This window comes from Colobus angolensis, unplaced genomic scaffold, assembly GCF_000951035.1.
Source record: "Colobus angolensis palliatus isolate OR3802 unplaced genomic scaffold, Cang.pa_1.0 Scaffold37, whole genome shotgun sequence".
In the NCBI taxonomy this organism is placed as follows: Eukaryota; Metazoa; Chordata; class Mammalia; order Primates; family Cercopithecidae; genus Colobus; species Colobus angolensis.
In genome coordinates, this window is record NW_012117043.1 from 162624 (window position 1) to 185900 (window position 23277).

Sequence of the window (23277 nt, forward strand, 5' to 3'; positions counted from 1 at the left end):
GAGTGCAGTGGCGTGATCTCAGCTCACTGCAAGCTCCGCCTCCCAGGTTCACGCCATTCTCCTGCCTCAGCCTCCCAAGTAGCTGGGACTACAGGCACCTGCTACCATGCCAGGTGATTTTTTTTTTTTGTATTTTTAGTAGAGACGGGGGTTTCACCATGTTAGCCAGGATGGTCTCGATCTCCTGACCTCATGATCCGCCCGCCTTTGCCTTCCAAAGTGCTGGGATTACAGGCGTGAGCCACCATGCCCGGCTGTTATTTTTGTTTTAAAGTCACATGAGACATAAAAGCTTAAGAAACAGTCCTTCATTCTGTAACTATTATACAGGCACCTACTATGTGCCAAACACTATGCTAAGCTGTGGAATACATAGGTTCTTTTCTCCAGGGACTTACCTGCCATCCAGTGAAGAAGTGGAGATGTTTGAGTAAATAATGACATTCATTTTCTAAGAGCTGTTATAAAGATATACACAAGGGGCAGCAGAGGAACTGCTAAATTGCCTGGAGACATCACGGAAGGCTTCCTAGAAGAGGTGACATTCAAATCATGTCTTGAAGGATGAATATAAGACATGCAAACATGATATAAGAATCAGGAAGTAAGAGAAATAAAAGAGGGACACAGGTGAATGGGGTGAGGAGAAGGAGGAAGAGAGGGGAGAGAATACAAAATGAGACATGATTACAAATTTCCTTGAAAAACTAAAAATAACAAATGGTAATATTCATGGGCCTCTCCACACACATAGAATTTCCTTGTCCAAGCTGGCCCCCAAGCCTATAAAGAGACTACTGAAGCCAACTTCTCCAAGATAATTTTCATGGGCAATGGACATTTTGTTCCCCAAACACAATTAATCTGAAGGGAAGTAGAGAAGAGTTGGTGGTGGCTAGAGGGAGCAAATGTGGTAGTCTAGTTCTTCAAAAATTGGGAGAGGCTAGAGCCAAGCCCCTGAGGTCAGTGGAACCTGAATGGTTCTGAGCACCTACAGGCAAACCCACCTGGCTGATTTGAGGACACACTGAGTTCTGAACACTGTTCAGGCTGCTACCTCCTCAAAGGGCAGGTAAGAGACCGAGGCAGCCCCCACAATAGGGAGCAGCTGCGAGAGTGTCTCACACCCACCAGACACAAAGCTTCAGGAGTCGGTTTTGTCACCTCCACACAAGTCAGATCTGAAGGGTTTGCGGGTACACTGCTTTGGTTTTGTTTTTAGTGAGAGGCGATGCACAGGGTGGTAGTTAGGAGCCTGCAAGCCTGCAGGCTGGGCTCATGTCCGGGCTCCTGCCCCAAGTCCACATAACTTTGGGCAAGTCACTTAACCAGTCTGAACCTCAGTTTCTTAATCTGTAAAATAGAGATGGCCGTACTTCTCACCTGGAGAGGTTGTAAGAATTAGATGAAGGAATATATTCAGAGGATTTGGCACAATACCTCACCATAGAAATGGTTCAATAAATGTTAACCGTTATTGTGTCTGTTCACATTAAATGAAAAAATCTTGCATTGCTCCCAGGCCCTTGGGATGATCCACACTGGCTTTGGCCATTGGTGACTCCACCGGTGCCACACAGGGCCTACAGGGAGGAGGAAAGACACTGTGACAGACCTCACTGAGCAGAGGACGTCTCCTTCTCTCCCTTTGATTTCCCCTCAAGTAACTGCATTTAGAGAGCTGCCGTGAAGCCAAATACTATACAGGGGCGAAAGCACTTTGAAAAGTGTAATCAGGTGCTCACGCCTGTAACCCCAATGCTTTGGGAGGCTGAGGTGGCGGGAAGACTGCTTGAGGCCAGGAGTCTGAGACCAGCCTGGGCAACATAGTAAGACTCCATCTCTACAAAAATAATGTTTTTAATTAGTCAGGTGTGGTGGCTTGCACACCTCTAGTCCCAGCTACTTGGGAGGCTAAGGCGAGATGATGGCTTGAGCCCAGGAGGTCAAGGCTGCAGTGAGCTATGATCGTACTACTGCATTCCAGCCTGGGTGACAGAGCAAGACCTTGTCTGAAAAAAAGAAAAAGTATAACCCCCAAAGGAATTTGGGGCAACATCACCATCATCCTGACTAGGGGTAGATATTCTGAAAGGCTAGTTAGTGTCCCTAAGCTTTCAGTCAGTCTCATCCCACAGCTGGGGGGACTAAGTGATGGGGGAATTAAGCTGGGTTCCCACATGATCCCACTAGCAGTGACTTCCCACTAGCTGTTTGGCAGGGACTCTCTCAGGTCTATAGTAGCATTGTTGGGCACCACTGAAAACAGAGCCCTAAGGTGGCCTAAGAATCCTCCAGGATTCTAAATGGGCCAAATCAAAGGCCACAGTGTCATGATCAGTCCACAGTTAAACAAAGCCCAACACCACCTCCAGTTGGGATCCCAAGTCCTGGCTGGCTAGGGGCCCTAACCATTCCTCCTGATGGACCAAAATGGACATGAGCCTTAGATAGGTGGTCAGTTCCCTGCTGCTGGAGGCATATAGACTGGAGGGCCACTCGGTGGGGGGTTGTAGAGGGCATTCAAACGTTAAGTAGTAGCCTGACTTGAACCTTGAGGATTTTTGATCCAGTTGTCCAGAAGAACGAGAAGGATAGCATGTAAATGATGGCACATTCAGAGCTTATCACAAAGGGAGGTGGTAGCCTTCGACTCTCTGTGACCTGTGAGAGTAATTACAGGAACTGAGAAAGAAAGACATTAAGGCTGGGTGCAGTGGCTCACGCCTGTAATCCCTGCACTTTGGGAGACTGAGGCGGGTGGATCACCTGAGGTCAGGAGTTCGAGACCAGCCTGCCCAACATGATGAAACCCCATCTCTACTAAAAATACAAAAAATTAGCTGGGCATGGTGCTGCCTACCTATAATCCCAGCTACTCAGGAGGCTGAGGCAGGAGAATCGTTTGAACCTGGGAGGCAGAGATTGCAGTGAGCCGCGATCACACCGCTGCACTCCAGCCTGGGCAACAAGAGCAAAACTCTGTCTCAAAAGAAAAAAAGACATTAAGATCCAGAACATAGGGACCCAGAGCTAGGAAATGAATGTGTTATGTGTCTTTGCTCAGCAGAGTGCTTAGCCTCTTTGTTTATTCATCTGTAAAATGGAATTAATCACCCCAATGAGCCCTGCTTCATGCAGATGTGAAGACGAGGACAGTAAAGCTTTCTTCTTCAGTAATGTAAATATCAAATCTCATTAAACCTTGTAGGCTAAGGCATCACCACTGGGCTGGGCTGCTGGCTCTCATTCATTCTAGAAAAATCTCCTGAGGGTCACAGTATTCCTGGACCCAAGGAATTGGACAGACAGGGAGCGTCATTTCCAGCTAATTAAACACCATTCCCAGACAGGCCCTATGTTTGTAGTCTTTGAAATTATTTGAGATCTAAAGCACATCTTCTCTTTCCAATACAAAGCTCCAGTTATATTTATTTCAAAGCATGTTTCAAAAGGTTTGGGTTTTTTCTAAAAACCTGACTTTATAATGTAGATACCTAGGATATAGGAAGAGGGAGGAGAGGTGGGGAGTGCTATCTACAGCCTCTGAATATTTGTGCAAGTATAAATTGTACCTTTGAACAGTTCTCCCCTGGATCTGAGACTCGATTGAGCTTACCCACTTGACATCAAATACAAGAGTTCAGGATGCAGAGTGTTGCTTCATGTCTGAGGGCCAGTGAGCCAAAGGGGAAAAAAAAATAATTTTCTTAAAACAATGGCTGGCTATGTTTGAGCTCCTTCAAAGAAAGGAAAAGGGTGGCTTTGCTGGAGCAACTGAGGTGGGCAGTAAAGGCCTGTGCTGAGGCCTCCCCGTCTCCAGCTCCACATGCAGCCAGAGCAGATTGCAAAGCTTAGTTAGATGAGGGGAATAAATGTGTCTTCGTCCGTTGTCTGTCTGTCTGTCTGTCTGTCTGCTGAGTGAAGGCTACAGACCCTATCAAATCTACTCCTTTCTCTTTTCAGAATTCAACCAGACAGTCCAGAGTTCTGGAAATATGACAGACAAAAGCAGTCAGGATCAGCTGCTGTTTCTCTTTCCAGAGTTCAGTCAACAGAGCCAGGGGCCTGGGCAGTCCGATGATGCCTGCTCTGAGCCCACCAACAAGAAGATGCGCCGCAACCGGTTCAAATGGGGGCCCGCGTCCCAGCAAATCTTGTACCAGGCCTACGACCGGCAAAAGAACCCCAGCAAGGAAGAGAGAGAGGCCTTAGTGGAGGAATGCAACAGGTAACACCACCAGAAGCTCACCTGGGCAGGTGGGCAAGCACAGGGACCCAGGATCCCTCCCCTCGGTCCTGGGATATTGAGACACTAGTTATACAGACAAGTGTGGCTAAATCAGGGCTTCTCAAAGTATGTTCCACAGAATCCCAATATCAATTCATTAGTAAGTCTGAGAACCAGCATATGGATACTTCCCCTTAGAGAGTCACAACTTACATTAAAGGCTCTGAGAAGCCCTGCAGTCAAGAAAACCACTTAGCTTTGCTGAATTTGTTGTTAACTCTGGAATCTTTGGTAGAGTACAAACAATCCCATGAATTATTATTCTAGGGAAGATACTCTGGAGAATGCTGGTGTAAAATATGATACCTGTGAAATAAAAATTTTGTGTTCGACCTCCATACAGGCCAGGATAAAACTCTCCCTTAGCCACAGACTCTAGATCTGGCCTCTACCAACTGTTAGACTTGCAGTGGTCCAAAAGGAAGCTTGGCAGGAGAGTAAGAATTGGTCAGATCTGTTCAGTCTGCTCTGCCCCCACTGACTCAACAGAGTTCTTTTTACATGCTAACTACCAACCAGGCACGGTGGCTCACACTTATAATCCCAGCACTTTGGGAGGCCAAGGCGGAGGATTGCTTGAGCCCGGGAGTTTGAGACCAGCCTGGGCAACATGGCGAGACCTTATCTCTATTTTAAAACAAACAAACAAACAAAGAAACAAAAGCTATGTGTTATTTTATTTATTTATTTTTAATATGTGGTCTTGCTATGTTGCCCAGCAGATCTTGAACTGGGCTTAAGCAATCCTCCTGCCTTGGCCTCCCAAATAGCTGGAATTACAGGCTCTAGCCACAGGGCCCAGCTATTTTTTTTTTAAAACTATTGGAAAACCTTGGGAAATCTTTTTACTTCATTCCTGCCCTGTTCTCCCTGACTCCAGTATTGACTTTCTAAAAATTCAGCTCTTTGGTCTGGCCAAGGCCTGTGTGCGCTTTCTCTGTCTCTGGGCTGGGCTGGCCTTGGCAGTGGAAAGAATGCAGCCAGGGAAGTCAGGCTGGGAAGCAGGGAGGCCTGTCCTGCCACTGAGTCCTTAGGCTGTGCTCCGTACCCCGACTAATGAGACGCCTTGCAGCACTCAGTAGTGTCTAAGAATCTCTCACACCTGAGTTTGAGGTTTCACCAGCCCTGATAAAGCTAGAGACCGGCCATCTCAATGCACCCTGCTTTGGACCCCACCCTGCCTGCCTTTTGGAGGGTATAAGGCTTTTTGCTTCCTGGCACTCTTTCAGGGAGTTCAAACCCCAAAAGACCAGAAATCCTCTTGAAGTGCTTTGAAGGCACTCAAGACAGAGTCAGCGAAGGGCTTTGCCTTTTGTGTGGTGGGAAGAATGGCTAAATAAGGAGGTGTCAGGAAGCCCCATCTGGACCTTCCCCTGGACTGCCTGTCTCCAGCGTGCTCTCTTCTCCTCGGGAGCCACACCAGAGCCTAAGTCCCTGACTCCCAGGGTGGCGTAGCCTGCTCTGTCCCTGCGTTCAGACCTACTTCAGCCATCTTCATCATATCACTCCATGGACTGGCCTTTTCTCTGCATAGGCCTCCCCTCCTCAGCCTTCCATTCTGTCCACGGCCCATTCACACTCCCAACCAAGACTGCTGTGATTGTGTGTTTTTGGCCAAACACCAACAAGTCCCCCCGCCACCCTCACTCACCATCTCCCCTCCATCCATCCCCAGGGCAGAATGTTTGCAGCGAGGGGTGTCCCCCTCCAAAGCCCACGGCCTGGGCTCCAACTTGGTCACTGAGGTCCGTGTCTACAACTGGTTTGCAAACCGCAGGAAGGAGGAGGCATTCCGGCAGAAGCTGGCCATGGACGCCTATAGCTCCAACCAGACTCACAGCCTGAACCCTCTGCTCTCCCATGGCTCCCCGCACCACCAGCCCAGCTCCTCTCCTCCGAACAAGCTGTCAGGTAAACAAAGGTTGGGCCTCACTGCCTCAGCAACCCATCCTGGTTCTCGCCACGGATCTTATCTGGTTTCAGGGTTTTCAGAGGAGCAAATCCTTTGAGGTGATCCTAGGGCTGCTCTCTCATTGCCAGAATATTCCCCTGGAAATAATGTGTGGCTCTGATCACTTTCCTCCAACTCCTGGCTCAGCCACTGCCCTGTGAGGCTCACTTAGCCTCCAGGGAACCCTTTACCCTATTTGTCTCCTTCCCTCTTCTTCTCCCTGTGTGGCTGCTGGCTCAGTGGTCATTCTACACTGAGGAGGCTGCCTTATGGGTGGACGGGGTCCAAATCTCAGGCAGAGGGGTCGTGATGGCGTGGCATCCCTCACTCTGTTGGAGGATGGCACTCCGGCCACCTCCTCCATCCCTGGCCATATCCTGCCCCTCGCTCGGTCCGGCTGCCTCAGGAGAAGCCCAGTGGCCTTTGGGGACGGTCACTCTGTTGGTGGCCTCTGCTTGTTGGCTTCCGTGTGTCATCAGGGTTGGTGGGGGTCAGTCACTTGAAACCTTTGCAGTGATGAGTTGGGCCAAACTGACGGAGTACCTGCTCCACCGTGCTTGACTGAGTGCTCCTTTGTGCTGGGCCCCGGCCTGGATTGCAATGCCTCTGCCGTGGGCTTTGGGTTTGTCAGGATGGAATCCTACAGCCTCCTTGGGGGAAAGCACACCTATATGCTGAGCTCTGTGGTAGGCACAGGCTGGGACGGAGCACTTCTTCTGGTCCTTCATTCTTCCGGCAAAGCTGGCTTCCTAGAATTGACGTGTTCACTGGGGTCTGTGCGGTGCCCATGAGGACAGAGTAGCAGCCTCCTGCCTGCTCCAAGAAAAGGGCTTGCCAAAGGAAAGCCAAACACTGTTTCTAACTTGGGGGTGATTCTGAAACCTGTTGCTCCCCTCACCTGTTGGTTGCCCTTCTAATGAGAAAGGCCTGAAGGGCTGGGAGCTAACCCAAGTGTTCAGGGGACCAAAGCCACCAAGACAGGCTCAGAGCCATCAGCTGGGTGGTATACAAGCATTTGTTCCATGCCTGCTGTGCCCTCCCATAGCACAGCCTCTTCCAGGGCCTCTGGGAGCCTGACAGTGTCCAGCATGAAGCTGGGGCCAGTGCCGGGGGTTTCTCTAGGTCCCTCTCCCACAGAGGAGAGAGGCTCAGCTACACAGGAAGATAGTCTTAGTTACTTAAGAGGCAGAGAAGCCCCCAGGAAAAGACTGGCCTGATTGCAGAGTAACTTCGCCCCTTTAGGGAAATTCAAAGCAGGGTTCTGAGGGTTGTGGCAAATGGCATGTGGCTGGCACTGAGCAGGACCAGAGTGCTTGGCCGCCACAGCGATCCACGGAGTTGAAGCTGGGAGCTGCAGGGGGCGTGGTTGGGGCAAGGGGCATTATTGAGAAGACAATGGCCATTGTGCTGGGACCTGTGATCTCCACACCAAAGTCAGGGAGCCTGGAAGCCAAACAAAGGCCCAGCAGCGTTCTGACAAGCTGGGGCTGTGCTGAGGTCACCACGGGGTCGTTGGTTTAGGCATCCTATGTGCTGACAGGAGACCCAGAGAGCTGGGGCTGGATGGACCGGGAACAGGTGCTGGAAACCCAGCAGGGTGGGCAGAAAACGCAGCCTGCGTACTCCTCTGACTGGAGTCTAGGAAGGGCATGTCCCACGGGAAGTGGATTCTCTGGAGTAGCCCAGAAGTCTGAATCTTTCTAAAAATCATGTAATATTAGAATTTGGAGGGAATTTGAAGAAAGGAACTGAGGCCCAGAAAGAGGCAGTGATTTGCCAAAGTGACACAGAGCAATGGTAGCAAAACAAGGACTAGGGCTCAGGCCTGCTGGTTCCCACTCCATGCTTTCCCACAGCACAACGATGTGTTGAGTGCTTACCAAGTCCTGGGAATACGCTCGTGATGTACGAGCTGCGCGTCCTGCCCTCTGGGAGCTTACTGTCTGGTAGGAAAGATACTGGGTCATCGGGTCAGTGTCAAGTCCCCAGAACCAGCTGCGGATCGAGGTTTCGTTTAGGGGCTTTGTGGATCTTTCTGCGGGGTGATAGATCCTGTTACTGTTTCTGGAGCAACAGTTACGGGACACTGAATATTCTCGGTGACTGCTTTTCTTCTGTCTTTTTTTTTTTTTTTTTTTTTTTTTTTTTTTTTTTTTTGAGAGACATGGTCTCCCTCTGTCACCCGAACTAGAGTGCAGTGGTGCAGTCTTGCCTCACTACAGCCTCAAACTCCTGGTCTCAAGCAGTCCTCCTGCCTTAGCCTCCCAAAGTGCTGGGATTATAGTTGTGAGATTGTACCCAGCCCTTCTGCCTTAATTTTCACTCTGGGCTCCTCAACACAGTCCTTGTCCTAAGCCCAAGGACTGGCTTCTCTTTCTCTGAGTGTAGTTATATATCTGGGTTCTAACCAGTGAGGTTATAACTGTGGCTGATTCACATAACTTCTCTGAGTCTGAGTTTCCTGCCTACAAAATGGAGAAATAGGACCTTCCAGATAGGGTGCGTGTGAGGATGAAGGGGGTGAATGTAAAAAGACACCTTTCTCAGTAACTCATACTACCCTCATTATGACTCTTAACATTAGAGAGGGCTAAACAAGGGCAGTGGGAAGGCTGGCAGGCAGCAGAAATCATTTTCTTTTTGATCTCACACACCAGGGCATTCCCCCTGAGAGGCAGTGAGATGTGTCCTGGCCCTGGGACTAGAAACAGAGGTGGCTGCTGTGCTGGTGCCTGGGATGCAGGATGCTGGGGTCAAGGACTAGTGTCCCCATCTCAGGCTGCCAGGATGGCATGTGTGCCACGACAGTAATGCATGCAGGCAGACAGCAGGCTGGAGCCCAGCACTCAGGGGTGGCTTTCTGTCTGTAGAGCCGCATGGCACTCTTCCCACCTCAGTGCCCACAGCCAAGGTATGGTCACTAACCAAGCCAGAAACATAACTGCATGCAGAATACAAAAACAAACAAACAAAAAACAACACTCTGTGGGCTGGGTGTGGTGGCTCACGCCTATAATCCCAGAACTTTGGGAGGCCAGAGCGGGCACTTGAGGTCAGCAGTTTGAGACCAGTCTGACCAACATGGTGAAACCTCATCTCTATTAAAAACACAAAAATCAGCCAGGTGTGGTGGCAGGCTCCAGCGACTCTGGAGGCTGAAGCAGGAGAATCGCTTGAACCCAGGAGGCGGGAGGCGGAGGCTGCAGTGAGCCAAGATGGGCCACTCCACTCCACTCCAACCTGGGCATTGGAGTTAGACTCTGTCTAAAAAAAAAAAAAAAATCTCCATGTTGCTGAGGAGAGCTCAACATCCACAGTCAGCACTAGCAACCCCAAAGACTGAGCTGGGGGAAACAAGGCTCCAGTTCCCCCACACCCACTCTCCACACTCTCCCCTCTCCAAACACCGCACCTGAGCCAGGAGGGCTGGCAGCACCTTGGAGACGAGGCTTCCCCAGAACCCCCTTCCTAGAGAGGAAGAGCACCCTTTCTCTAACAGCACCTTCCCTCCCAGCCGTGCTTACCATGCTGTGGCCCACTTGCCCACGATGACCATGGTGTGACCCTAGTCCTGGAATGTCCGGCACAATAGGGGTGGCAGGAGGAGCACTCTGCCTCTGTCAGCGGCTGATTGGTTACAAGATGCCCTACAAACACATTGTCAGCAGAATCAGCTGTTTCCAGCGTTGCCCCTCCTCGGCTTTACAATCACACACCAGCATGCAGCCAAGGGTTGTCATGGCTTTGTCTCCCTTATGCATGCTTAATTGACAATTAAGCTGGGGCTTTGAACCAGCCTGGCTGCCGCTGCTGGGCCTTCATCTTTCCAGGGAGTGTCACAGGGGCACCCTTTGTTTGCTCTTCTTGGGGGCCTGAAGTTACTGTAGCAGGCTGCAGGCAGCCATTTATCTTCAGCCTGGAAGGCCTTTGTCTGCCCCCACCCCCTATTCCAGCTCTGGCCAGCAGGAGCTGTCCCTGGTTATAGGCCCCATGACAGCCCATTCCGAGGCCATTGAGCAGGTCCGGAGTGATGGCCTCTACCTCCCTTCTGGAGATGAATCAAGAGAAAGGCCCCCAGAAGGTCAGAGGGCAGGGCAGCAGCAAGGAGAAGGACTGGTTAGAGCCTGGTGCTTGTATTGATTGGCTCGAGGAGGAGGAGGAGGAAGTTGGCGCAGGATGGAAACTCTGCTAGCCTTGGCCCAAGCTGTGGTATCTGCTGTGTGATCTGTGGCGACCTTGCTCCCTGTACCTTTTGCTCTAGTCAGCAGCAAGCTCACCTGGCCACTACCTTGAGGAGGCGAGGAGGGGTAAAAGGTCTTCATCAGCCTCCGCTCTCCCACGCGTGATGTGCTCACTCTTGTGTCACCTTTTGAGGAGGAAGTGGGGACTTATTCTCCTGGAAAGAAAGTAAGGCACAAAGAAGAAAAGAGGCCCCTCCAGGAGGACTTTCATGGGTCCCGAACCATAGCCCCTTTACCAAAGAGGAGACATTTATTTCTGTGGCTGCTGCTCCTCCCTCTCGCTGAACTCTATTCCTCCCTCTCCAAGCCCAGTGGACTTGACTTCCCTGACGTGGCTTAGAGCTTGAAAAACAGAGAATCCTGCCTCCTGCCCCTCCCTCATCCCCCTTCACAGCCCCTCCCAGGTTACCTGTGGGAATCTAACCCTGGGTCTTAGACAAGCCAAACTCTGGGCCAGGGTACCTATGTGAAGTGCTGTTGCTTTCTCCGGCACTGAATTCTGCAGGACCCGAGGAAATCTCCAAAGTTGCCAGTGGCAAGGTAGTGAGTGATTCAACGAGAGGAATTCTAATGGCCAGTTCTAATGGAGCACTTACTTCCTTGGTCCCAGGCCCTGGGCCGAGTTCCTCCATGCATCAGCTTATGTGACCCGCACAACAACCCTGCAGAGTAGGAGCCATCTGTAGTGTCATCTCCATTTTACAATCAAGGGAAGTGAACTATTTAGAATGGAAGGAATGTGCCCAACTTCATATTCTTAGTAAGTGGTGGGGAGAGGTTTTGAGCTGTTGCACACTGTCCATCTCTTTTTGCTTTATGCAGATGCTAAGAACTTTTCAGGCACAAAATCCAACACAGAGAGACAGAGAGAAACACACACACACGCGCGCGCGCGCACACACACACACACAGAAACCACACAGAAAAAACGAATCCAACACACATACAAAGCCACACCAAACAACAAAGAAGCGTTAGGAGACCAGCGACAAAGAAATACGCTAAAACAGGGAGTCACAAACTCTGGCTAGAAAAAGCCAGACACCAAAAACAAAGCACTGAAAAAGATGCAGTCGGAACCACGCAAAGGCAACAAAGCAAAACCACAGACATCAAAACCACAGAACAACCCGGGCGGCCAAGCAAACTGCACAGGCACTCAAAACCAAATGGCATACAAAATGCACAAACAACCCAATAGGCCTTAAGAGACAGTGCAACAACCACAGAAAAACGCGAAAACCACCCCCAACTCCCGGGGCAGAAAAAAACAGGAGGCGTTGATCAACACACCAGTAAAAAGACCCAACCCAACAACAAAAGTCCTCAAACGAAACAACACCCAACAACCACAAGAAGCAGAATATAAAAATCCAAAAGACAAACAAACACCCCCGACAAATCACAACTACTGGAGAAAGCACATACACACCAACAGGAAGAACAGTCGAAGACATAGCAAGCTCCAACGAAATCCAACAAAAAAACCTCAGCTGAGCAAAATTAGATCCCCAAAAGTTAAAGAGCATGCTAACTCCCGGGGACAACCACAGCGAAGACAAAGAGACTCAGGAAGAAAACCAGGAGAGAAACCAGAGTAACAGCCCTAACAACAAGGGCACACGGCCGGCAGAAGACCACGGACAGGGAAACACCCCGAGTACGCAGACAAAAAAACCAACCCACTCCCCTGGGCCGCCCCAAACCCTGTAAACAAACGCACCAGCACAAACCGGAACACCAAAAACGAAGAAACACGCCTAAAAACCCAGAAGGAACAGCAAAAAAGTCAAAGACTACGGACCCACACCAAAAAGCCAACAGGAACAAGGAAACTGACTGCAAGCACACACCCCGAAACTCCAGCGAATAGCAGAACCGCCCTCGGAAACTGTGGAAACATCCACGCAAACAGACACGAAAAGAAAGAAAAGAAAGAACAAAGATGCAAAAAAAGCCAGACATAACAGCAAAGCACAAAGAAGAGACCTGACCAATCCAAGCAAACAAGAGCGGGCCCTATGCCTCTACCTGTTTTAGAGGGGCACCTACAAACACAAACGAAGAGGAGAGAGAAAAAAATACAGACTTATAAAGAAATTGAATATATACAAATAGACACACACACACACAGAAACAACAAACATAAAAGGAATTCAGCCAACACATAAAGTAAGAGCAAGCAGCCAACCATTCCAGGACTTCTCTGTGACATCCACAAGGCATATTGAGCGTTGTAAGTCATTTAGTACAAATTCAGGAAACAGTGAGGGGAAGCTGGGAAGACCATGGATTGGTGGGGGCAGAGGGGAGGGTCATGACCGTGTAGCAGGAGGTCAAGTTCATGATGTTTATGTAGTCGAGATGACCATGAATTTCCTGTAACTAATAGGGCATTTTTCTTTTTCTTTCTTTTTTTTGAGAGACGGAGTCTCACTCTGTTGCCCAGGCTAGAGTGCAGTGGCACGGTCTCGGCTCACTGCAAGCTCCGCCTCCCAGGTCCATGCCATTCTCCTGCCTCAGGCTCCCGAATAGCAGGCGCCCGCCACCACGCTAATTTTTTGTATTTCTTTTTTTAGTAGAGATGGGGTTTCACCGTGTTAGCCAGGATAGTTGCGATCTCCTGACCTCGTGATCCACCCGCCTCAGCCTCCCAAAGTGCTGGGATTATAGGCATGAGCCATCATGCCCAGCCATTTTTCATTTTTAATTAAAGGAGGTGTGAGTACCCCTCTCATGTGTATTGCTTGTTAGTAATTAGCCCTGGGAACCTATCAGGTAGAGCGGGTGTGGGATGTTCCCAGTGGAGGCTGCATCTGGGAAGCTTAATGGCCTCTGTTCTTAGAAGGGAAGTTCCCCCAAACTTCAGGCGAAGGAGCATTAAGAAGGAGAGGGTGCACACAGCCCCACAGTAAGCAAAGGGAAACCTCAGAAGCTCCTAAGGGCTGATTTTCTGGAAACCTCTCGCCTCAACCTGTGAGCATGCGTCTGCTTCAGGTACCTTCCCGTTACCCTACGCTCTAACTTCAACAACCTCCGCAATAGCACGCTTGTGTGAGTTCAGCCACTGAAGAATCAGCTGGCAAGGGGGGGACTCAATGCCTCCAATGCTTTTGAGAAGTCAATAGTCAGTTTTCTCAGGACTTGTACTCTGCAGGTTCTTCCTAAGTTGGAGAAACACTGTGCAGATGGTCTTTAGCATGTAGACTTTCCCAAGGAAAGTCTACCTGAGCCAAGGTGAGCTGGTTATGGCCAGTCCCTTCTCAGAACTGGATTCAGATATGTGTGTCTGGGTAGCCAAGCATAGCACCCAAATCAGGCTTGGCTTGGGTTGTGGTTCTGTCACTATCTGGCAGTGTGGCCTCAAGTTATTAGCCTCTTTGTCCCAATACCTATCCCCTTAGGGGTGCTGTGAGGCTTAAATATGATCAGACACGCCCCGTGCCAAGAACGGTGCCTGGCAAGGAAGGTTAGCTGCCATTACAGTATTATTGAATTGACTCAGAAACTTGAAGGTGTTGAGAGAACAGAAGAGCTTGGGTTCTCCCTGGGTTCTTGACAAGGGTTTTGCCTTGCAGTTTCACCCTGGAAGGATTTCCCTTTCCATGAACCCTGCTTGTCATTTGAAACATCAGAAACAGTGAACTTAAGTATTGGCAAGATCAGTGGTTCTCAACTCTCTCTCCAGACCACATAAAAATCATCCAGGGAGCTCATTAAAAATAGACATGACTTCCTCCACCCACCCACACCTTTAGAATCAGCATTGAGAGATGAGGGGTTCACAGGCATAAGAACTTTTGACAAAAGCCCTAAAAGATTCACCTAGAGTCCCAGCTACTTGGGAGGCTGAGGCAGGAGGATCACTGGAGCCCAGGAGTTTGAGGGTGGAGTGAGCTATGGCAGTTGGATTGTAGACAACAAGGAGAACAGGCTGCTTGTTTCTATCTCCATTCATAAAACATCTTGAGATAAATTAAGTACTTTGTGCCCATTGGTGCCACTACACTACAGCCCGGGTGACAGAGTGAGACCCTGTCTCTAAAGAAAAAAAAGAGAGAGAGAGAGATTTGGATGCATAGTCAGGGTTGACATTACTAGGCCCGATGGAGCAGGAGCGTTCTGAAGGGGTTGAAGGTCATCCTCATGGCCCCTTGCAGAAATGGGAAAGGAGAAGCAGCCGGGGTGAGAGGCCTTGGACTAGGATTCAGGAGATCAGAGCCACCAGTGAGCAAGGGTGACCTTGGGTGAATCATTTAACTTCCTGGGAATTCTGGCAAATGAGGGTGTGGGATGAGGGCCTTTCCACTCTGAGAGGCTATTATTTGGAGCCTGTGTGTTGCATCCAGTCTTGGGGCCCAGGACTCCGCAGCTTGAAGTGCAGAGGGAGGTTTGCCATTGTGGTATTTTATTGTGAAACTCATCATCTGTCGCTCTCTCCTTCTCTCCCTCACTCCCTCGCTCCTTCCCCGTTTCAGGAACTGTGTGCTGTTAGAAGCCTTCCACCTTTATTAGGGATCATTAGAGCTTTACAACACCAGCAGATTGGGTGGGGCCAGTCACAATAAACAGATTTATAATGGGTATAAACGAGACACCTATAACTGCTAGAGGTTAACACTTTCAGGGCCTCTGAATGGCAGCTGGCATGCCCATGCCTTCTGGCCCTGTCCACTGCAGGGTGCTTCTTCCTGCTTGGCACCCATTGGACTGGGTTGGCAGTGAAGCCTAAGTGAGTTCTTGTTCAGCAAGGGTGGAAAACACTTAAACAACATCTCCTATTTGTGTAACATCAGTTTGCATGATGGGCACATAAGTGCTTAATTTCTCTCAAGGTGTTTTACGGATAGAGACAGAAATGAGCGGCCTTTCTTCCTCGTTGTCTACAACCCTACAGCCAGGGGAACTAGAGGGTTTGCATCCCTACTTGTAAACTTTAATCTCACCATGAAGAAGAAGGTCCCTGAAGTCTCTGAACACTTTGCTCTCTATGTCTGTATTCTGAATGGTAGAATTGTGGGCTGTACCAACATCTAAGCCTGAGTTGGATTTCTTCACCATTGTGTCTCCAGCCCATAGCCCTGTGCCTGGCACACGGTAGACACTCCATATATTTGTGAAACAAAGATATCTATTATAGAGGGCTTCCTGTCAAAGCATATGCAGGAAGCCCCTGTTTTATAAATTTGGTATTCAGTTTAAGAATTAAACTGAGCATAGGATTAGTTTTGTTTTATATAGCATATATGTGCTCTCTCTCTCTATATATATATGGAGAGAGAGAGGCATATTTTCTCTTCTCTAGAAACAATGTCACCCAGCTTCACCCCTATTAACACTGCTTAAGTATACAGTTCACAAATTAATGTCAACATTTAATGTTACCAGAAAGTTTTCAAAGAACATATCATGACTTTCTCCCTAATATTCTACTGGTAAACTAGTCTACTCCTTTAATTTAGTTCTGCTAGTTAGCTTAATGTTCTACTACTTTCATTCTTTTTAAAATCTCTTACCAGGATCCCCAGGGCAAGAAAAAAAGCAAGAACTTCTCCTCTTGTGTTTCCATTGAGCAAAATGAGGTCTAGAAAAGGTACTGGGCTACTGCAAATCAATTATCTGGAGAGACAGAAACAAAACTGCCCCGCTCTGGGCAGCCATCAGGTCTCTGGTGGTGCTCCCTGAGCATTTGCCTGGTGCTCCTAGCTCAGTGCCCAACACCTGGTATTGCCTGGGACGAGCCTCCCTGGACCTGCCAGTGATCAGTAGCTATCTGTCATGATGATGGTGATGATGATGATGATGATAATGATACTGATGGAGATGCCCTCTGTGACAGTGATGAAGAGGCTGGGATCTGGCCAGGCAAATCCCTATCACGAGGCAGCTCTGACACTTGCCAGGCCTCAGAGGATCTTCTCCCTGGGTATCATCTCCCAGTAGGGTCTTTCTTATGTATAGGCTGTGGTGGAAAACCTCTCTTTTCTAAGGCAATTTTATTAGCCCTTCAGTCACAATACAGATGTCTGTTTATAGGACCTTACTTTTGTGTGGACACCCAGTGGCTCAGTCTGCTGATGGCTTTATAGCCTTTCTCCTTTTGCACAGACCCACTGGGAGTATTGCCATTCTCCTTGTCGGCCAGGCCTAGAGGTCTTTGTTGCAGCCATATTATCTCTGCCCGCAAAGGCAGCTGCTCAGAAAACACCAGACCCCAGGAGCCAGACTGCAGAAGAGCACTGTCTGTCCCCACAGCCTTTAAGTCTAACGATGTCCACCATTAACCCTTCTTAGTTTTACCCTAGTTTCTTTGGAGAAAGGGGCATTTAAGTTATTCATGTTGCCACAGTAAAATCCCATTAATTGACTCTTCTCCTTATACCCAAATCAACCCAGTGGCCCCCAAACTCGGTTCTTCAAATGTGAAACTGCCCAAGTCTATCAATACTGTTTCTTCAATTTTGATTATATTTTAATCTCTCTCTCCTTTTCTTTTACTCCCCTTTCTTCCTCCTTAAAGGAATGCTTGCCTCTCCTTGCCCACAGAAAAACAGGGAGAGGGAGGCCAAAGCAGAAGGACTACTTGAGCCCAGGAGTTTGAGACCACCCTGGGCAACACAGACCCCCCATCTCTACAAAATAATAACAATAATAATAATAATAAATTAGCCAAGCATGGTGGCATGCACCTGTAGTCTCAACTATTTGGGGGGCTGAGGTGGAAGGATTCCTTGAGCCCAGGAGGTCAAGGCGGCAGTGAGCTGTGATTACGCCACCGCACTCCAGCCTGGGTGACAGAGCTAGAGCTTGCCTCAAAAAAGAAAAGAAAAACAGGGAGATTTAGAGGATAAATGGATATACTCCGGTCACGTCACCATCACTCAACTCAACAGTCTAAAGGGGAAAGTGATGTGGAGTCATCAGAGTTTAAGTGTAGGTTATTCATTCATCATTTACTCCTTCAGCAAATGTTTAATGAATGCCTAGCATGACCAAGAAGAAAATGGAGAATACAGACAAGGTCCTGCCCTCATGGCGCTTACATTCTAGTGAGGAATGCAGCCAAGGAACAAGTAAACAAACCTGCAAAATCATTTCAAGCTATTAGTGGGTCATGATGGGGAGGCTCTACATATCTGGAGCCCATTTGGGGCTTATGGGAAAGAGGGAGAAGGGTCAGCTTTGGAATACCACTGACTTGCTGGGAGACCCCCTAGCAAGGAGCGGTGCAAACAACCTTGTCCTCTCTGAACCTCAGTTTTCCACTCTGTCAAGTGGGTGCCTGTGACACATTGAGAAGCAGACGGGTGTAACATACTCTCAGATATGAGGACTGCCCAAGTTCTCAAGTGCCAGGCTGGTTCCTTTTGCCTACAGCAGCAGTCTTCAGGCTGAACTATTCGTTGCAAACCACCTGATGTTTGCCTGCAGAAAGTGCCACTCTGGTAAGGATGAGGCGTGGTGGCGCAGGTAGACCTTGTGGGGGAGGACACAGGGAGTTTCTGTTGCTCTTCTACCTCCCCGCATGTGCAATTTTTTCAAGTGCACCATGCACATTAGCTTCTGTTCTCAGCCAAGGTGCTTTTGATGAAAGATTTTTTTTCTTTTCTTGGTTACATTTGCTTTGATTTTTTTTTAAATAAGAAAACCAGTTTGTGGGCTTCCCTTAAGTGTCACTCAACTTTTACTCCTTGAGTCAAGAATGTTTACTGTCCCCACAGGCCTGTCTGTATTTCTCCTCTTATGAATTGAGCTCCTAACTAAGCCATGTTAGGTAGAAAGGATCTGGAATTGAAACCAGCCCAGCATTTAAATTGCTTTCATCTTGCATCAGCTTTTTCTTCCACACTTGCAGATTTTTAATCTTCTAAACTCTTTGCAAACATGAATCTTTATTCTCGCAGAGGAGGAAGTATTAATAAGAACTAGCAAAAGTCCTGTGCTACAAACAAGGACACTGAGGCAGCAATGCTAACTCATTTGAAAGCTTTCATTTCTGGAGTTCTCACTTTCAAGCCAGGGAATTGTTCACATTCTTTTCTTCCAAATGGGCCTCTCAGAAGTTCACCAGATGGAATCATTTGTCTCTCTGCCTCTGTCCTTAAGAAAAGTAATGTGTTTAGGGAGAAGGTAGAGTTATCAGGACACAGTACTGGGTCCATCAAGCCTGGCCCAGTCTCTCCCTGTCCTCTCCCCAACATAATGATTTGGCTTCATAGAAAAGATGGCTCTGTCTACTCATAATTTATGAACAATGAACATAGTTATTTCCTTTTGGAAGAACTTTCTCCTTCGCATGTTCTCTCCTGCCTGAGTTTAAATTCCCAGTTTCTAGACCCAACAGGGTTGGGTTGTGCTCTGCATGAGGTTAGAAACACAGGGGAAGAATGTGTGTGACAGAGCCCCAGCCAGTTGAGTAATGTTTACTCTGTTGGTGGCTGGGACGCTCACTCACGCTGGCAGAGGTCCACCAGCCAGAGGAACATTCCTGAATTATCAGGGATGGGAGGTTGGCTCTGAAATGTCAAGGGTGAACGGCATCCCACCAGATTCTGGGTGCAGCTCACAGACCTCAGCGAAAGGAACCCCCAGGCTTCAGCGCCAAAGGCCACATCAGGGGCAAGCTGAGCCCACATTGCCCAGGAATCCCCACTTTCCTCATTTCTTCTCACTGAAAGAGCAATTCTGGTCCTGTTTTCCTGGTTGACATTGCTCTTCTGTTCACATAGCAGAACCAGTGCATCTCTGACATTATTTTATTCATTCATGATTCTGGGTTGTGAAGAAGGAATATCTGCATGCCCCTTTCACAGACAAAAATGCCAAGGCCCAGAAGTTAACTGACCCAGAATCACCAGAGAGTTAAGGCAGAGAGAGAGAGAGAGAGAGAGAGAGAAAGAGAGAGAGAGAGATTGTTAGTTTAAAGTGTCTGGAGCCTGGTGCCCAGTTGATCTCTGGAATCGTGGAATTGGGGTCTCAGCTGTTTTTTGAAGCTCTTAGAGCGGAATGAAATCGCCAGGGGCTCTGTGAGCTGTAGCTCTAAGCCCCTGAAGCACAGGTTTCTGTAGAGTATCTCTGGTGAATGGCACCCTAAGCAGTGCCTCTCTGGGGTCCTCCTGTAAGGCCGTCATGTTTGTCTTTGAACACACAGGCACAGTAGGTTCTATATAACCTGACATATGCAGCCTAAAAATCACCATAGTTTGCTAAGCCTTGTGGTTAGAACCACAGGGCTTGTGGGAAAAACAAGATTAAAAGCACAAGCCTTGAGGCCAGGCGCGGTGGCTCATGCCTGCAATCCCAGCACTTTGGGAGACTGAGGCGGGTGGATCACTTGAGGTCAAGAGTTTGAGACCAGCCTGGCCAACACGGTGAAACCCTGTCTCTACCAAAAATACAAAAATTTAGCTGAGCATGGTGGTGGGCACCTGTAGTCCCAGCTACTTAGAAGGCTGAGGCAGGAGAATCACTTGAGCCCAGGAGGTGAAAGTTGCCGTGAGCCAAGATTATGCCACTGTATTCCAGACTAGGTGACGGAATGAGACTCCGTCTCTGAAATAAAATTTTTAAAATGCACAACACTTGAAAACTTCCTCAGTGACACATTTTTTGCTTTGAGATGGAGTCTTGCTCTGGTCACCCAGGCTGGAGTACAGTGGCGCGACAGCTCACTGCAACCTCCGCCTCCCAGGTTCGAGCAATTTTCCTGCCTTAACTTCCTGAGTAGCTGGGATTACACCACTATGCCCAGCTAATGCACGTACCACCATACCCAGCTAAATTTTGTATTTTTAGTAGAGATAGGGTTTCACCACGTTGGCCAGGCTGGTCTCAAACTCCTGACCTTAAATGATCCACCCACCTCGGCCTCCTAAAGTGCTGGGATTACAGGCGTGAGCCACTGTGCCTGGCCAACACATTTTTAAAAGATAAGAATCCAATAAAAAGATTATCAGAGTTTTATACCCATTAAATAGTTAAGAAATAGATAAATGCTGTACAACAATAAATATGGCAAGTTTGCCTAGGGAAGTGGGCATCAGAAGGGCTGCGGGTTGTGCGTTACTGTGAATCAGTGGAGAAAGGGTTATCTGAAATGGGAAGGAAAAGATGTGACTCCATATTGCATGGATGTGTCTCACCAGCACACACAGTGGACTGAGGTGTTTGGAGGATGTTTGAGGTGTGCATATGTACACACAGGAGCATTGTTAGTATTCTCCTTTGTGGTTCCATTCGGCTGGATGCAGCTTTCTGAATTCACTAAGTGTTTTGCAAATGTGAAATTGACATTATACTCAGATTATCCCCTAATATGTGAATAGAATTGAAACAGATTTACACTTTCACTACAATAAATACAGAACTGACTGTATTTTCTCCTTCTGCTAGATGTGATGCTCTTTGTCTGGGGCATGGGTGCTCAAAGCTGCTGGGGTTTCATTCCTTCGGTCAATAAATATTCACAGTACCAGGCAGTCTGCTAGGCTGTGAGGATGTGACAAATAAAAACTCATTTCTTTCTTTAAGAGGCAGAGAAAAGTAAACATATCATCAGCATGCATGCAGGGTGACTGACTCCTGCCGTTAGCCTCCGTCTAGTGCATGTAAAATACAAAGGGATGGAGTGGCCATCTCCCAGGATGAATCAAGAAGAGCTTCACTGGGGGTCAACATGTGACATGAGATGCTTTCCAGGCAGAGGGAACAGCAAAGGTGCAGAGGCAGGAGATGGTCAGGCCATTTGAGAAATGCGTTAAGGTTGTGGTGAGAGATAGCGCAAATAAAACAGATAAATCGCAAAGTCCCAGTTCTGCCAGTCTCAGGTGTTGGGGTTTTTCTGGAAAGCAGTGAGGAGCCATCAGACATTTCCAAGCAGGGCAGAGGCATGGTGTGACTTTGTTTTAGAAAGAAATCCCAGGCTGCAGCAGTGTGAAAGGCACCTTGGAGATGGTGCTCGCACGGGAAGGCAGGGCAAGGATGCTGGCTTCTTGGAACCATGCACCTCTGCTGTGCCTTTGGCACTTCTGACCAGTCTATCAGATAGAAACCAAATGATCTGTGTCTGTCCCGTATGCTGTTGGGAATCCAGGAATAACCCAATACCCATGATGCTCATGCCTAGGAACAGGGGAAAGTAGACGATCTACTCACCAGGGCCTCAGGGTTGTCTCGACTCCACCTTGGATGGCTTTTGCTGCTTGACACACTTGCTGTGGTTCGCAGAGCCAACACTGGGGACGGGGCCAATTAGTGGCTTGAGCTAGGAAGTAAGTGGAAGGCGAATGGCTACCATCTGCCACTGTCATTTCTCCTGTGGGTCCTCTGTGGCTATTAACCTGGCATCTTTGGTTAATCAATATTAAACCAGAGCCCTTGTCATATGTTCACTTTAAGAACTTGCATTGGTGAAGGAAGAAGGGAAGATGCCATTCCATTTCTTAATGCTCCCTAGCACAGTGCCTGGCACATGGTAGGTGCTCAATAAAGTGGCATGACCTCAGCCTTCCTAAAAATATGTTTTAAACAAAGACAGTCCCAAAGTAGGAGGAATTGACGTGTTTTCAGCAACTGTTACGTGCCCAGCATGGTCTGGGTACTTGGACATCCATTAACTCATTCCGTTCTCTTCCCAATGACCTGACGGATGGATATTGTTAACAATAAGGAACTGAAGCTCAGGGGGGTTAAGTCACTTTCCAAGGTCACACAGGTCTTACAGGGTAGAGCCAAGATTTAAACCCAGGTCACCTGGCTCCAGAGCCTACACACTTTGCACTTATTTTTGTTCTCACTTCAAGTACTCTTCTGAGTTTTTGAAATACAGGAGGACTGGCCTCTCCTTCCTCTAACAAGAGCACCTATTTTTGGTGTACACCTTGTGATGCACCCCCACCCCCTCCCCCCATAAGATGGCTGGCTGATTACAGCCACCCTCTCGGGGGCCAGTGATTGCCACATTCTTGGTGAGAGGAGCATCGTGGGAACAGCTGCAGGTGGATCTGGAGCTGATGAGCAGCCTTGTGCCTGGCTCCCATCATACTGCTGTGACAATGGCCCCCTCCCCACGGTGGGCAGTCCTCTGGCTTATAGACAAGGAAGCTGGTGCTCACCCAGGAAATTGACAGCAGAGCTGAGATTAAAACAGGGATCCCCCAATTCCCAGCCAGACCTCTATCACTTAACCAGAGGCTTTTAAAGGAATGTTCAGAGGTCTAGGCTCATCTGTCTTTTAACAGAGCAGCTCCATAGTTACATTTCTTATATTAAAGTTTTGTTGGGGGGAAAACAAAGTGTGAAAACCACAACAGCCTTGGAATATGCTGCCTAGACTCTAACAAATGGCTCTTGAGTCTCTCCTGACATGCTCCCTTGTAAAGAAGCCTTTTGTTTCCTGCGGAAATCCTTGGTTAATTATTTTTAAATAAATAATTGCGTAGCCTTTGGTAGGGGAGAAGCCTCCCTGTGACCCATATTTGATCATCAGAGGGCTGGCCCTTTTCCGTCAGCCAAATTAAATAGGCTAAATCCAGAGACTGTTTGACTTGAGACTGAATCGATGACGGGGACAGGCTGGGAGGTGAAAACACACCTGACTCCCAGCGTTATCACCACTCTCTCAGGAGCAGAGCCTCTCGGGGAGGTAAATAGCTGGTTAGGGAGTCAGAGAAAGCAGGAGGAAAACAGGGTGAAGTCCAGTTCCTCCAAAAGAACAGAGCAAGAGGGCAGCGGCCAGACCTCCCTCCTAAGTTGCTTCCAGGGCAAAGCATCAGTGGGTCTGCCAGGGTAGGATT

The 23277-nt window shown here is 48.5% G+C and overlaps 1 protein-coding gene across 3 annotated transcripts in view; it reads left to right on the forward strand.

Moving 5' to 3' along the window:
• The window catches only part of HNF1B (HNF1 homeobox B), a 58625-nt gene that overhangs the window by 7483 nt on the left and 27865 nt on the right, over positions 1-23277 (forward strand). For 2 of the 3 annotated variants that reach the window (XM_011953613.1, XM_011953614.1), the window contains exons 3-4: positions 4045-4231; positions 5967-6202. In XM_011953613.1, coding sequence (XP_011809003.1) covers positions 4045-4231; positions 5967-6202 — 423 coding nt within the window. Of the gene's footprint in view, positions 1-3966; positions 4232-5966; positions 6203-23277 lie in introns of all 3 variants that reach the window. The other variant, XM_011953612.1, reaches the window with a different exon arrangement.